The sequence below is a fragment of the Myodes glareolus genome, chromosome X, assembly GCF_982192425.1.
Source record: "Myodes glareolus chromosome X, mMyoGla1.1, whole genome shotgun sequence".
NCBI lineage: Eukaryota > Metazoa > Chordata > Mammalia > Rodentia > Cricetidae > Myodes > Myodes glareolus.
Genome location: NC_142053.1, coordinates 125,866,625 through 125,882,612, shown reverse-complemented (window position 1 = coordinate 125,882,612; position 15,988 = coordinate 125,866,625). Strand labels below are relative to the sequence as shown.

The window sequence follows — 15,988 nt, the reverse complement described above, 5'->3', positions numbered from 1 at the left end:
GAGTACCCAAGTTAATTTCCCAGCACCCACATCAGCACCCACCACTCACAGCTATCTGTAACTCCAGCTCCAGGAGATCTGGTGGTCTCAAGCACACCTGTACATACATAGCATACACTTACATACACATAATAATAATGATAAATCTTTAAAAAGAAATTTCCATTAACTTTATTTCACTTTCTGTTCAATAGCCAGTGGAAGAATAGCTTAGGAGCATTCACTCTATTTGTTCCTATACAGACAATCCTGAGAAGTGGAAGCTTAAGCCCAGCATTCAGTGGCCACATGAGCACACTTGAGAACTGCTGCATAGGCTCAGAAAACATTTGCCATGCCTTCAAACCATTCTGGATCCAAGATGATGTCAGAAAGCTAGCTCTTCTGTTGTCACTGAGCTTTCTCCTTAGTTAGTCCCAGCCTTTTCAGCACCTTTCAGTCTGCCATTCCTGTTTATCACTGAACATTTATCACTGGGAAAATCAGGAATGGCTTCAGAAAAGTGGCATTTGACTTAGGATTTTCTTCTTCTTCTTCTTCTTCTTCTTCTTCTTCTTCTTCTTCTTCTTCTTCTTCTTCTTCTTCTTCTCCTCCTCCTCCTCCTCCTCCTCCTCCTCCTCCTCCTCCTTTTCTTCCTCCTCCTTCTTCCTTCTCCTTCCCCTTCTTTTTCTCTCCTCCTCTTCTCTTTCTCCTTCTCCTTCTTCATGTGTATGGGTGTTTTGCTAACACTTATGTAGAGAACAGAGTGCATGGAACCAAAAAGGGTGTCAGATTCCCCTGAAATTGGAGTTACAGATGGTTTGAGCTGTCACTTGGGTACTAGAAATTGAATTCAGGTCATCTGAAAGAGCAACCAGTGAGCTTAACTTCTGAACCATCTCTCTTGTCCCCAAAGTTTCTATTGTTATCTTTTTGAGATAGCATCTCATACTGTAGCTCAGGATGGTGTGGAATTCATTATTGAGCCCAGGTTGACGCTGAACTCTTGGCAATTCTTCTGCCTCAACCTTACAAGACCCATGGTGAATATTTGATTTGTCTTGATGGATAGATAAAACTTCATTGGCTGGCAATAATGGAATGAATGAAAATACCATTTCCATGGGGAATAGAAAATGATGGTCGAAGAAAGATGTTTTGAAATCAAGTCAGACTCTGATGGGGAGTCCAGGGACTGTTTGGAATGGATGATCTTGAGGTTGCCTTGGTCAGAAGTGACTGGCTAACATGGGGAATCCTAGGGTTGGATAGGATTGGGAATATGAGCATTGATCTGGATGGAGAATTTAGAGGCTGACTGGAGGTAAACGCCTATGAAGTTCCGTGTGTGGTGATGGTGGTGGCGGTAGTGGTGGCGGTGGGAGTAGGAGTAGAATTCCAGGGGCTGCCTGGGATAGGGAACTACAGACTGGGTGGGCTATAAGATCACAGAGCTAGAGAAATACAGAAGGACGGGATGGAGGAATGGTCTATAGACAAGTTGGAATAAAAATTCAAGAGATTGTCACGAGGCTGGAAGGATAGGGAATGGAATATTGTTTGGGGTTGGCAGACTAGAGGTGTAGAAGTCTGAGTTGGCTAAGTCTTGAGACTGCCTGGGATGGGTGCTCTGATGGTTTGGATCACGTTAGAATAGGTTGGAGGTCTTCGTTAGACTGTCAGGTGAGGCCCCCAGGACGGCTGAAATAGAGATATCGCCTACAGACTGAGCTAAGGCTGGCCACCAGCTGAGGTGCCAGTGCCTTGGGACTGGTCCAGCTCGGGTGCTGGTGGCGACTGCAGGTGGGGCGCGCGGGGGCGGGTCGGGAGAGCTGGGTGGGGGCAGGGGCGGGGGGCGGGCCGGCGGCCGGGGCGGTCCCGCGCGGCCGCGCTGCGCAGTGACTCCGCAGCGGGCGGAGCGCCGTGGGCCGCGTCCTTCCTAGCCCTGGTGGTGGTGGTGGCGGTGACGGCGGCGGCGGCGGCGGCAGCCTCAGCTCCTGCGCCCCGTGCCGCCGGCCCCAGCGCTGTCTCCCGGGCCCCCTAGGGCCCCCGGGCCCCCGAGCCCGGTGCGCGCCCTCGCGTCCCGCCGGCCCCCTCCCCCGGCTGGGCCCGGGGGAGGGTGGCGCCGTGAGCGAGCGGGGACTGGGCTCTCCTGCCCGTTCCCCTGTCCCTGGGCCGCCAGAATGGAGGCGGGGTCCGGTCCCCCGGGTGGCCCGGGATCTGAGAGCCCCAACCGGGCGGTGGAGTACCTGCTGGAACTGAACAATATCATCGAGAGTCAGCAGCAGCTGTTGGAGACCCAGCGGCGGCGTATCGAAGAGCTGGAGGGCCAGTTGGACCAGCTCACCCAGGAGAACCGCGACCTGCGGGAGGAGAGCCAGCTGCACCGCGGGGAACTGCACCGGGACCCCCTTGGCGCGCGGGATAGCCCTGGCCGCGAGAGCCAGTACCAGAACCTGCGCGAGACCCAGTTCCACCACCGCGAGCTGCGGGAGAGCCAGTTCCACCAGGCGTCCCGGGACGTGGGCTACCCGAACCGGGATGGCGCCTACCAGAACCGGGAAGCTATCTATCGGGACAAGGAACGAGAAGCCTCCTATCAGCTCCAGGACACTACCGGCTACACAGCCCGCGAGCGCGACGTGGCCCAGTGCCACCTGCACCACGAGAACCCAGCCCTGGGTCGCGAGCGTGGCGGGAGGGAGGCTGGGCCAGCGCACCCGGGCCGCGAGAAGGAAGCCGGCTATTCCTCTGCGGTGGGCGTGGGGCAGCGGCCACCGCGGGAGCGGGGCCAGTTGAGCCGTGGCGCATCCAGAAGCTCCAGCCCTGGCGCGGGCGGAGGTCACAGCACCAGTACCAGCACCAGCCCGGCTACAACCCTCCAGAGAAAGTAAGAAATGTGTTTGCAACCCTCACCCCACCCTTTCCTTTCCCTTTAGATTCCTCTCTAACTTATCTGGCGGATAAAGTATATGAAGCCCATGCCTGATTCCATTTCCTGCTTCTCCTGTCCCAATCGGGAGAAGTCAAGTCCTCCTCAACCAGCTGACATGCTTTCGGTAGCCACCACACACTGGTTTGAACAGATGAGTGCAGGCTGCTGCTGCTGCTGCTGCTGCTGCTGCTGCTGCTGCTGCTGCTGCTGCTGCTGCTGCTGCTGCTGCTGCTGCTGCTGCTGCTGCTGCTGCTGCTGCTGCTGCTGCTGCTGCTGCTGCTTCTTCTTCTTCTTCTTCTTCTTCTTCTTCTTCTTCTTCTTCTTCTTCTTCTTCTTCTTCTTTTTTTCCTCCAGAACCAAGACAGTTAGAGACTAAAGCAATCCCCACTACCTCCCTCCACTTCTTCAAACCCCAGCTGTATCCTCCTTTCTGGAGGATGGATTAAATATGTTTTAGACAGAGGTGGTATCAACTCAAAGCCCTAAAGGAGAGAAACACTCCTACACACCTTTTTGGGTTTTTTTTTTTTTTGAGGAGGGGGTGTCTAGTCTTGTCTGAAGGCAGGTGGGGACCAGAATGGATTCTGACTGCTGAGATATCCCTCTGAGGGGAACTGCAGCACATCTTGGCACGGAGGGGGGGTGATGGTGACAAAGATGGGGGAGCAAAGATGGAAGCTAGGCCCTTGGTTAGTTTCTCAAAGTCCAGCTGGTCTCCACCCTTCAAGAAAAACAACACCCATTTAAAGAGCCCTACCAGGAAGGGAAGTCCGTAGATCTCCCATCTGTTGGATCAGCTTCAGTTCTGGTGCTGGGGTCTGTACGTGTGTCCAAGACAGGATAGGACTATTTTCAGAGTTGATGGGACATGGGCAGGGTCCACTTTTCCCATAGAGATCTCATTGTGTGCTGGTTGGGATAAATGTATTAGGCTGTGAGTCAAGGGCATGAAGACTCACAGGGATGCCCTAAAGGCTCTCCTCTTGCTTTGCTGCTATAGTGGAAAGAACACTGAACTGGGAGATAGGAGAACTGGGTTTCCCTTCCAGCTCTGTTGCAGATTGGCTTTGTGACCTTGACTGAGTCCGTTCTTCTGTCAGTCCATCCTTTCCCCTATATTTCTTTTAAAGGCAAGGTCTTCCAGCTGAGATTCAATGGATATCTTACTAACCTAGCCACACCAAAGAGCAAGTCTGAAGTCCTTTAGCAAATGGACAGGCTTCCCCCTCCTCTCACTGCTCAGCTGGTCCTACCATGTGCCACAACTAGTGGAGTGTCTCTTGGAGGCTGGGCTGGGGGTGGGGAAGCCTTCTGCCTCAGGAAATCTGCCGGGAGACAGCTCTCTGCAACTCCCCCATGGTGAGGCAGCAGGCTGGGGTGCTGGGTTGAGATGGCTGGGCCCCAGGAGCAGCAGCTGCAGCTTGAGGGCTTGGCTTGGCTCCACTGCAGTGCACCCTTAGCTGAGTGCTGGGGTGGAGGGACAGCCCCAGAATGGGGGCAGAGAAAGACTGGATGGGGCATTGTGGTCCTTGAACCTGGTTGCAGTCTTCTCTAGAGGGGTCAGGCCTGTGATGGAGGGAGCAGCCTCATTATATATGACTCCAGGAAGCAGATCCAGGAACAGTGGGAACATTTGAGATAAAAATCAAGAGAACTTTTCAACCTAACCAGTTGTGATGCAGTAGATTGCCTCAAGGAATGGGGGTAGTAACTGGCCTGACATGTCCAGTTGAGGACCAAAGTGGATCTGAGAGAGCTGGAAGAAGCATATAGTTCCTGACTCAGGCATTAAGCCCAGTGAAAAGACCGGAATCTTCCTCAATTTTCGAATTCCGTTGCTTTCAGATTCTCCATCCTGCAGACATAGGTCTGAATTTATTGGCTGGCTGGAAGCCCATTTGCCCTTCTGCCATCCTTGCAGGCCTGCTTCAGACTCCTTCCTTCTTTTTTGTGCACTTTCCAGGTCGTTTGTTGGAATACCTTGCATCACATTTCCTACTGGGCTAATAAAGAGGTTTAAATGACACTTTGAATGTCTCTCAACTACATATTAACTGCTTGCCTATCTGTGATTATTTCATTTGGGCTTCACAACAGACCCCACTCAGTGAGCATCAGCAACTCCATTTTAGAGAACGAGAAACTGAGGCTTCAAGTCCAAGGGGCCTTATTCAAGGTTATGCTACTAGTTGCTAATGGAGCTGGGACTAGAATCGAAAACTGCCTTTCTTAAAGGCACCTTACTTGTTCCCTAGCGCTTAACCCCTAGGAGTCTTGGCCTCAGGACCTGGTGGGGTCCTGAATTCAGAAAAACCAAGAAGGCCCTAGGTATCTCCAGGTTTTGAACTAGAAGAGATGGGTCTGGGGTGAGTGGAGGAGTCGATGGGGGAGAAAAGACAGCTACCTCCCTCTTTCCCACCTTCCTTCTTGCCGGGTGTCAGGAGAACCTGTAGCCATTGCAGTAACCAGTGCTGCTGCAAGCGACTCCCCTGCTAGGCCTGTTCTGGGTTTGTAAGGAGTGGGTGAGAAGGCTGCTGTTGGAAGCGCGGGCAGGCAGGGTGGGAGTTCAGCAGCTGGGGCTGCAGCATTGGGGGAGGACAGGCAGAGCTGCTACAGGCTGGGCTCTGCTGGGCCCCAGGCTCCCTCTGGTGGCAAATTGGGGAGAAATAGGGCCTGGGTCAAGCTGGAGCTTGGTGGGAGCTCGGTCTGCCTAAGACTCAGTTCTCCCAAGCACCCTGTGCGTCTGTCACTACCATCGTGTCACAGCATAAGAAGCTGGGGGCTCCGAGAAATAAAGTTGTCATATCGGAGGTCGAACCGAGAACATAACGTACACAGCATATTCCTGTGAACTTTGCCTTCTTTGCTTTGGGTATCCTCCATCCATATCCGTAGCATATACCCAGAACTCCTACATCCTTTCATACTGCTCTCCTGGATGGGTTCCAGGATGCCAGAATCTATTCTGGCGTGCTCAGGGTGTGGTCTTCCTAGTGTGACAGAAAGCGACATGAATCCCTACCTCCTTCTGGTCACTGGTACATAAGGATTTAGTTGTTTGCTTACTAGTTGTTGATCCTGACTGATGGTTATCTTTTTACATGTTACTAAGCTTGGTCTGATCCCCCCGCCAGTTCTGACACCTAGAATGAATGATTTCTAGAGGCTTGGAGCCACTGCTGAGTAACCTGTGCTGAAGAGAGCTGTGTTCCTACATTGTCTGCATGGGCCTAGCTCCACCTCTGCTGTATGCAGTGGTGGGCTGAAGCCAATATGGTGGTAACTGTCTATCCTCAGCCCCCACCCACCCTGCAGACTGGCTCACATTTGGATACTGAACCTAGAGAGGCCAGCCTGCTGTTCTTGACACCCAGGGTGATGCGTGGTCTATCACATCACTGCTGAACTATCGTCGACTGCAGGTGGTGGGGTGTCAGCATGCTCTCTACAGGAGCTGAGGCCAGAGAGAGAGAGAGAGAGAAAGAGAGAGAGAGCAAGTGAGCGTGAGCCCAGGGAGAGGCTCCTCGGGGGAAGCCTGGTTCCTTTAGCATGCTGGATTCTTTTTCTAGGGTGTCTCTCCGTCCTTTCAGAAGGGAAACTGTTTATTGCCCCCTCCACTGTGTTGTGAGCATTATGCTGGTGTGGGAGAAAATGATAATGTTGAATTTCGTGAGAATTTGGAGTCTTGCTTCTCTGTCTAGATCTGGGGCAAGAATGGGGTTGTTGTCATCCACAAATATTTCTTGGCTGTATTCACAGAGCAGGAGGGGCCACCAGGCTGAGCAAGCACCATGCTCTTGGCACTTGCAGAACTCTCTTCCCACCAGCCATGAAGACAGGGTTGTGGGCTTAGTCAGGCCGCAGACACAGTACTGAGGAGGACAAAGTAAACAGAAGGGGTGGGGTTTCTCGGAGGATAGAGGGATCAAGACGGACAAGGCCACTGCTTGAGGACCTGGGCAGTAGAGGAAGGTGCTTTGAAGAACCAGCTTGGCATAGTCCCTTGGTGTCCAGTTGAGATGTGTGGCAGAAAGAAGACATCAGACTTGGTGTTTGCTGACTGGTCTTCCTCTGCCCACCCCTACCAACTATGGCCTCTGCATTTGCTGGGGGCCTTGTAAAGCCTGGAGCATAGTGAAGAGGCCTTGAGTGAATCTCAGCCTTCTGTGTGATAGGCACTATTCTATGCAGCTTTATGTAATAATAGCTAATATTTTTCTACTGCATTTACTGTGTGATGGGCACTTCATTCTAAGTGCTTCCTATATAGTCATTCTTTCTGTTTTCACATGAATCCTTTTATGTAAATTGTTATTAACTACATTTTACGGGTGAAGAAACTAAGGTCTAGGAAGTTCAGGTAACATAGCCAAGGTCCCTAAGTGGCAAAGGGGCAGGACTGCAGAAGAGCTAGTCGGAACCCAAGCCCAAGCGGCTGGGCTCCAGGGTCTGTGGCATTCTTGGCATTCTTACTCATCCGGCAGTCCTGTTTCTTATCTCATTTCCCCAGAATCCTTGCCAGGTGGGTGTTATTGTTCTCCTCATCTTTCAGATGAGGAAGTGGGGATCAGAGAGGAGCAGCGAGTTACACAGCCGGCTGAGACCTAGAGCTGTATGGCTTCCAGTGTTTCAGTGCGCTGTTGTTCCCTTCCGTCGGTGGGGGTTAAAGACATGAACTTTAGGTGTGACTCTGGCTTTCCTCCCGCAGAGGTTTCCTCTCACAATCACCCCTGATTTTTTCCATGGTGTCCTGAGAGATTACTCCTCTTTTTCTGTCAAGTCTCTGATAAATCAGCTGGAGCCAAGCCATGTCTGCAGTCTGGCTCCTATGTTTTCGTTGTCTTTCTGTTTCTGTCCACAGATTCCCCTTCTCTCATTTTTATGAATCCCTTTTCTCCAGCCCATGCTTGAGTTACCATGACCTTGTATTATCTCATTAGCCCACCCAGGCCTTCCTTCTGATGGCCTCTGTGGCTTGGCTAATACCCTTCCCTTCTTCTTGGTTGCTTACTATTATTTCTAAGGTTGAATTAGCTGACACCTCTCCTATCTTTATTTAAAAACAAATACTTTTATTTTATTTTATGTGTGTGACTCTTTTTGCCTGCATGTATGTATGTGTACTACATGTGAGCCCCTGGAGGCCAAAAGAGGCTACTAGATCCCCTGGAACTGAAGCTGTCAACTACTGTGTGAGTTACTGGGAATCAAACCTGAGTCTTCTACAAAAGCCTCAAGCACTCTTAACCACTGAGCCATCTCTCCAGCCCTTGTTGGTCCTTTGTGATGCTCAGTTTAGCCTTTTTATTTTATTTTTAAAATTTTATTTTATGTGTAGGGGTGTTTTGCCTGAATGAGAGGGCTTTGGATCCCCTGGGATCTCAGTTACAGATTGTGGGTTCTGGAAATTAAACCTGGGGTCATCTGCAAGAGCAACCAAAGCTATCAACTACTGAGCCATCTCTCTAACCCCAAGTCTAGCATCTCTGTCTGTCTGTCTGTCTGACTCTATCTATCTATCTATCTATCTATCTATCTTCTTAGTTGTTTATATCTTGTGCCTCCTACTAGCCTTTAAAACAGTGGTTCTCATCCTGTGGGTCTTGACCCTGTTGGTGTTGCATATCCACCAACAGGGATATTTATAGTATTACAGTTCCTAACAGTAGCAAAATTACAGTTATGAAGTAGCAACTAAAATAACGTTTTGGTTGGGGGTCACCACAACATGAGGAACTGTACTAAAGGATCACAGCGTTAGGAAAGCTGAGAACCACTGCTCTAAAAGGAGTCAGACTTAACTGACATGTATTGAGTATGTATTGTAGATTCGATTCTGTGCTTGGTACTGGGGGCATAACAAAGGAGTGAAGACTTTGGAAGTACATCACATAGCACGTAGTTAGCTGCTCAATTAATTCCGAGTAGACTTAAGAATGTCTGGTTAAATCCTGGTGAACTATTGGCCAGGTCCCTCAGTTTTTCTTTATTCTGGACTCCTGTTGAAAGAAATGTCAACTTCAAAATTCTCTTGGCTTTTTCCTCTTGCTCCCTGAAGGCATTTGACTTGGGTTTTTCTTCTTCGTACACCCAGTGGTCTCCCAATCGATAAATGACAGAGAAGCCGAGTTGGATAAGACTTTAGAGGTATAGTGATCGATTTGCTCATTACCATCTTCCCAGCATGCCAATTCTGTGTCACGCCACATTCTTGACTCTTGGTGCAAAATCTTCTCTCCTGAGTGAGCCAGGGAGTCCTGTTTAGGATCTGTATGCAGTTTGCCCAACTCCAGTGATGGGTTGTTTACTGACACCTTTTCTTCATTTCTTTTCCTCTCTTCTTTCCTTTCCTTTCCTTTCTTTTTTTCTTTTTTTCTTTTGGTATCCATCCAGTCTTTACTGGGGTTTTACGCTAGGCCAGGCACAGCATCTTGGGAGTGGGAGTAGATTTGGCCTCTTTGGCTCATTCCCTGGCAGGATCATGTGCATCGGTCACAGGGGAGAATGAGAACTAGATGTCTTATTTCCTCTTTGAGGGGGGTTGTTGAGGGAAGGATAGTTTGCCAAGTAGTCTAGTTTCCTCCTACTCTCTACCGTCTCACCAAGTGTTCAGTTTTTCGGACCCTTGAAAGCACGTACACAGGAAACCCTTCTCAGTTACTTAGGAACTGAAACTTCTTGGGACCTGGGAACCCTGAGTACTGCCTGGGCAACTCTGAAGGGAGTGGGATGTTCTGAAACGTAGGCTTCATGTGAGACTCTGAGCATCATTTCATTTTCAGGGCCTGTTTTTTATTTTTTATTTTTCCCTCAGCAGGACATGGAGATAAAACTGTATTTTCTAACAAGTATGATTCATACTAACCCCCATCCCCCCTCCGACTCCACCCCTCAGTGTGTCAGAAACTTTCCTGCACGCTCTTCATATTCATCAAGGTCCTGATCAAGATGGAAAAGCAGAGAGCGGACCATAGAGAAGAATAAATGATACTGCCCTGCCCCCTAGAGGCGAAGTGTAACAAACAACAGGAAAACAGTCCCGTCTTATCCAAAACATGGCTAGCCAGAGCTACACAGCTGATCAGGATTGTTCTTCTGATGCTTTTGATATAAATTAATCACTACCATCATCTAAGAGGTACCCTTCACTCATATAAGGTACATTTCTATATCATAACCTGATTTTTTAGACTATAGGTTTTATTTCCTTTTAGTTAGCACATAAACGTTGGAGTGAGGATGTGTGAATTTTATGCTTTCTAAAGAGTTAAGATGACTGTGTATCCAGGCCTTATGACTGTCTACTGGATCCCAAGATACAGTGCACTACACTTCTCTGAGTCAAACCAATGTTTTCTTTTATATAACCATGTTCAAATTATTGTCATTAGGGGCTCGTCCCTGATTAATATGTGTAAGACCCTGGGTTCATTTTCTGTTGTAGTCCCTGAAGAATAATAAACATTGGTCATGAGGAAGAATTCGAGGAACTCAGTTTATTCCCAGCACTGAAAAACATAGTAAATAATGCCATTTGTAAGAAAAATGAATATAACTGGAAATCATGCTAAGCATGATAATGCAGACTCAGACAGACAATTTTATATTTTTCTCATCCACATGCAGAATCTACATTCCTATATACATATGAGTTAGGGAGATGGCTTCCTGGATAAAATGTTTGTTTACAATCTTGAGGACCTGAGATAGAATTCCCAGCACCCACTAAAAAGCTGGGTGTGTTGGTACGCTCCTGTAATTCCAGCGCTGGGGAGGTGGAGACAAGATTCATGGCCCTTGCCAGCTACTCAGTCTAAGCAGTCAGCGAGTTCCAGATTCTATGAGAGACCTGTCTCAAAGATAAGGTGGAGAGCCGTTTTGGAAGATACTCAACATCAACCTCTGGTGTGACCACACACAACACACACACAGGAACAGATATATACGTAATTATATATAACAAGACGCAGAAATGGGACTATTTGGAGGGAGAAGGGGACCAGTGAAGGGAGGAGAGAAGAATAAGAGGGTGCACTAGGGGGTGAATATGAACAAACAACAAAAATGTACATGTGTGAAAATGATATAATGAGCCTTTAATCCCAGCACTCAGGAGGCGCACAGATCTCTGAGTTCTAGGCCAGTCTGATCTACAGAGGGAGTTCCAGGACTGCCAGGCTACACAGTCCTGTAAGCAAAAAGAAAAGAAAAGAAAGAAAAGGAGACAATGAAACTAATTTTAAAAAGAAAACAATTTGTTGAGAGAGTAGATCTCATTTTTTAAAAAAAAAAAAAGAAGAAGAAGAAAAGGCCTGCACACTTGGGTGCCGGCGAGAGAATGGTGATGACAATAAACTCAAGTGCTATCCTAGAAGGGAATGCTGCACACCGCGGGAGCTCAGAGGAACAGCAGCCATTCATGAGCAGCAGGGTTGGAAATGTCAACCGTTGGAGCTGGAAGGGCCTGAAGTATGCAGCTGAAGGCGATTTGCTTTACAGGTGAGAAGATTGCGGCCAGAAATGACAAAAGACTGTTTAAGGCCCTCCAAGTGTGTGTGGAAGAGAGCCTTCTGGAGGAGTCGCCCTAGTATTAACGCCCATGCTCAATGCAGCTTTCGTCGAATGTGCTGCTTCCTGCTCTAAAATCTTAGGATTGTTTTGTGTTCTACTTATAGAAAACCCAAATGAAAGAAAGATGAAACTAGGACTCCAAGAGATTGGGTGGCTTGTTGGGGATGAAGCAACAGAAAGGATTCATCTCCTAGTGGGGCTCTTGCTTGAATGGTAGACTGGCCTCCTGCTCTGATTTGGCTCCTCAGAAACCAAGGTGCTTGATTCATAGCTGGGATAGGAACTCTTTCTTCTTTTTCACCACCCAGCTCAGGACCAAACTTCTTGCTGCTGGTTTTTGTCTTGCTAGGACTTGTTTGATGTATCTGAAGCAGCTCAAAGGCAATTTCTGGCTTGACAGCCAGGCCTGGCTACCCCCTGCCCCCGTTTCAATTTTCATATAAAGGAGGCCTGTGCTTCTGAGAAAGACAGACTTGTGTTTGAATATAAACGCTGCCTCAACGTGCTAGATGACCTCAGTGAAGCCATTTTATGCTTTATAAGCTTTTAGTTCCTGGTCTTTAAAATGGAATAACAATGCCTACTGCTTAAGATTAACCGAGATCTTTTGAATTACACTCTCTGATGTTTGTACTCAATAAACAAATCATTTTTGTTCTCTTTCTAAAATCTCCTGTGGACAGTGATTTGAAGAATCCAGTGCTAAACCAAGCTTCACTTTTCCTGAAAATGGTGTATTTTCTCCTTGCTAATATGGAGCTTTCCTAGTTCATGGTATCTGCCTCAGTCACCAGTTAACTTGAAATATAGCTCTAGCATCTCCGTTCATCTCTCTTCCCGAGTTCTTATTTTTTGGTTCAATTTCTGGTCTGTCCTTATCTGTGCTCTTAGAGTAAGTAACCTTAAATCCTTCATGACTCAGACAGGTATAAATAATTACTGGATGTAAATAGTTGGGTAAATGGAAGGCTGGAGGGGCTGGAATGGTAATGGTGACATTTGCAGAGGACCGGAAGGTGGTGCAGGCTGATCTGGTTGAAAAGACATCTTATGGATTTCTGTAGGGAGGCAAAGTATTAGTTTAGAGCAGTGGTTCTCAACCTTCCTAATGCTGCAACCCTTTAGTGTAGCTCCTCATGCTGTGATGACCCCCAACCATAACATTATTTTCGTTGCTACTTCATAACCATAATTTTGCTACTGTTATGAATCGTAATGTAAATATCTGATAGGCAGGAAGGATATCCTATGTGACCCCTGTGAAAGTGTCATTCCACCCCCACAGGGGTCGTGATCCACATGTTGAGAACCACTGCTTTAGAGTGTCTAGCCCTGTACTTGACCTCTCTTGCTCCTGCTCTAAACAGAAGCAAACACTGGAGACTAGGACCTCAAATTAGCAAAATCATCACACTCTTTGCTTGGTATGTACAGTGTGGAAGACAGAGAACCCAAGAAAGGAAAGGGACTTGCTTTTAAAATTTTAAAAATTTTACCAGTCAGTCAAGGTGGTAACCACCTCAGCTGGAAGGCTAAGGCAGGAGGATCCCTTGAGCACAGGATTTCAGGACCAACCTGGGCAACACAATCAAGATCTTACCTCAAATACAAAAAAAAAAAAAAAAAGAAAACCAAATCAGCACAAACCGAAGCAGTGTGTATATACAATATTATATTTTATTTTTAATTGACATAGTAATTATACATACTTATTAGATACAATGTAGCATTTTAATATAGGTATACAATATGTGATAATCAGATCAGGGTGATTAAGTTATACGCAAACATTTACCATTTCTTTGTATTGGGAACATTAAAACCCTCTCTACTAGCTAATTTGAAATATTCCATTAAATTTTGTCAACTCTTGCTATCCTCTTGCACTATAGAACAGTAGAAGTTACTCCTTCTCTCTAGTGTTCAATAACCAGCTTCTTTCCAGCCCCTTCTGTTCTTTTCAGTCTTGGTAAACACTATACTGTTCTGTATTTCTATAAGATTAACTTTTTTGCTTCTGCAATTAAGTTAGCTCATGCAGCATATACACACATTTTAAAAATGATACATGAGGGAGTTGGAGAATAAAAAGCCAATGTCTTGCCAGGCACGATGGTACCTGTCTGTAATCTCTGCTCTTGGGAGGCTAAGGGAGGAGGATTCTGGGAGGAAAATAGTCAGGATGGGATACATAAGGAGAACCTGTCATAGGAAGGCTTGCCTCTTGCTCCTAGCCTCTGGAGGTGGTCACTTCTTTTAGTTGTTGCTGTTTGTTATTTAGTTTTATATTTTTAGACAGTCTCACTAAGTATCCAGGAACTTGCTACATATATCAAACTGGCCTCAGATTTACTAAGATTGTCCTACCATGCCTTCTATTTCTTGTAGAAATTCATCATTATGCCAGACTGTTGGTTTTTTTCAGACAGGATCTCATGAATCCAGGATAACTTTGGACTTGCTATATAGCTGAGCCTGGCTTTGAACTTTAGATCCTCTTGTATCCATTTCCGAAGTACTGGAATTATAGCATGAGCCCCCATGCCCAGCTGCTGGCTATTATGGATATTATCACTTTTATCATTTAGCTTTTCTGGTAATAACTTCATATCTCTTTTTTATTATTACATTTCTGTCTCTCTCTGTGTGTGTGTATGTGTGTGTGTGTGTGTGTGTACACACGCTTGTGCACACACACGCATATAGTATGGCATTTAAAAGCCAAAGGCCAGCTCTTTAGAATCGACTTTGCCTTGGATTGAGTCAGGACATTAGTCCTGGTAGCAAGCACTCCAAACCTCTGCGCCATCTCACCAGCCCCGTGACTTCATGTTTCTAAGTAGCATGCTTTTAACAGTTATTTCCCCCACTTAGCAACTTAAAACATTATCTTTTTTTTCTATTTAATTTTCATTAATTTTTAAAAAATGGTACTCAGAGTAATGGATTTAATTATGGGACTTTTATACATGCTGTCAACAAATCAGTGGGTAAAGAAAAAGTGATGCATGTACAAATGGAATTTATTTAGCTGTAAAGAAAAATGGAATGATAACATTCCCAGGAAAGTGGATGGAACTGAAAATTATGAATTTACACAAAATAGCCCAGATCTAGAAAGGCAGATCTCACACGTTTTCTCTCATATGTATGCTGTATATATGTATATGTATGTGAGAACGAGTATAAGTCATGAAAAGGGGACTATGAAGAGTGAGAAAGGTCTCGAGGGAGGGGGTGGGGAGAAGAACAAAAGAAGGTAACAGAATACATGGAATATGAAGGCTGAAGGAAGGCTAGCTGAGGTGGGAAGAGGGCAATGGGGTGGCGAGGGGTTGGGGAGGGGATTAAGGAAGAGTATCAACAAAAACATTTGCTAAAATTTTTTTTAGCTTATTTATTTTTAGCACTGAGCTGCTTCCCCATCTCAAATTGTGATAGTTTTCTCTATTTTTTGCTTTACAGACTGTGAATGAGTTAATAGAAACTCTTACTGAGGTGTTTGTATATCTAGAATTGCTTGTGTGCTCGCTGGTTTTATTTGGTGATCTAACAGGGAGATGATTGTTATAATGGGTGTCCTTCAAATGCCAAAATAAAAAGCAGTTTATTTGGGGCCACTAAAATGCCATTAGATACTCTAATTCATTCCTCATAGTTTAATTCCTTTCTCCAGCAGCCCTGTGACATTTCGCCTGTGCATGAATGCCAGGCAGTTTGTGTTCCGAGTCCAGCACTTAGGGTGGCAAGGATGGCAGGGATAATTTTGTTTGTATTACTGTGTGTTTGTGATACGTGCGGATGTGGGCCCAAGCACTCGCATGTCATGGTGCGTGTGCGGAGGTCAGAGCACAATTTCAGGAGTCAGTTCTCTCCTTCCACTGCGCGATGTCTAGAGCAAATGTTCTTAGGCTTGCGCAGCAGGCGCCTTCACATGCTGGGCCGTCTCTCTAGGCTGAAAGGGTTTTGTATGGTGGCAGTTTATCCCTTGTCTTTTGCCCCCTGGTAATGTTTACCCTTCTCTTGGTCCATGCCAAGGCTAAATCTGGGTAAGGCCCTCCTGGCCCAGTGGGCTCCCTCCTCAGCTACAACCCCCTACAAGGGTTGGCTCTTCTTCAGCTCTCCCAGCCCTCTGTTTAATTTTTTTTCTTTCAGAAATTTGTTGAAATCTCTTACTCACTGATGATGCCATTCTCTCCCATCGTCTTTCCTGATACGAGTGTGAGTTCATATTTAATATCCTTATTCCTTTCCTTTTGTTTTACTGCAGGGAGAGATGCACATTTATGCTTTTGAGTTATAGGCTTTGGCTCTAGCTAAGCCTGATTGGAACTAGAAATTATCAGTAACTCCGCATACCTAGTAGCCAAGCTTGGATGACCTCGTTTTGACCCTGCATTACTGTTGACTCCAGCCAGTGTCATGAGCATTCCTCTAGCAGCCTTGGCGCATCCCTTCCCTTAACCTCGCCTGCCTGGACTATATCATCAAGGAGCCTCAGCT

General features: G+C 46.8%; 1 protein-coding gene across 2 annotated transcripts in view; it reads left to right on the top strand.

Moving 5' to 3' along the window:
• Positions 1-1,938: 1,938 nt before the first annotated feature.
• The window catches only part of Iqsec2 (IQ motif and Sec7 domain ArfGEF 2), a 79,022-nt gene continuing 64,972 nt past the window's right edge, over positions 1,939-15,988 (top strand). Inside the window, exon 1 of one of the 2 annotated variants that reach the window (XM_087902785.1) lies at positions 1,939-2,869. In XM_087902785.1, coding sequence (XP_087758911.1) covers positions 2,163-2,869 — 707 coding nt within the window. In that variant the 5' untranslated portion in view covers positions 1,939-2,162. The remainder of the gene's footprint in view (positions 2,870-15,988) is intronic. The other variant, XM_087902786.1, reaches the window with a different exon arrangement.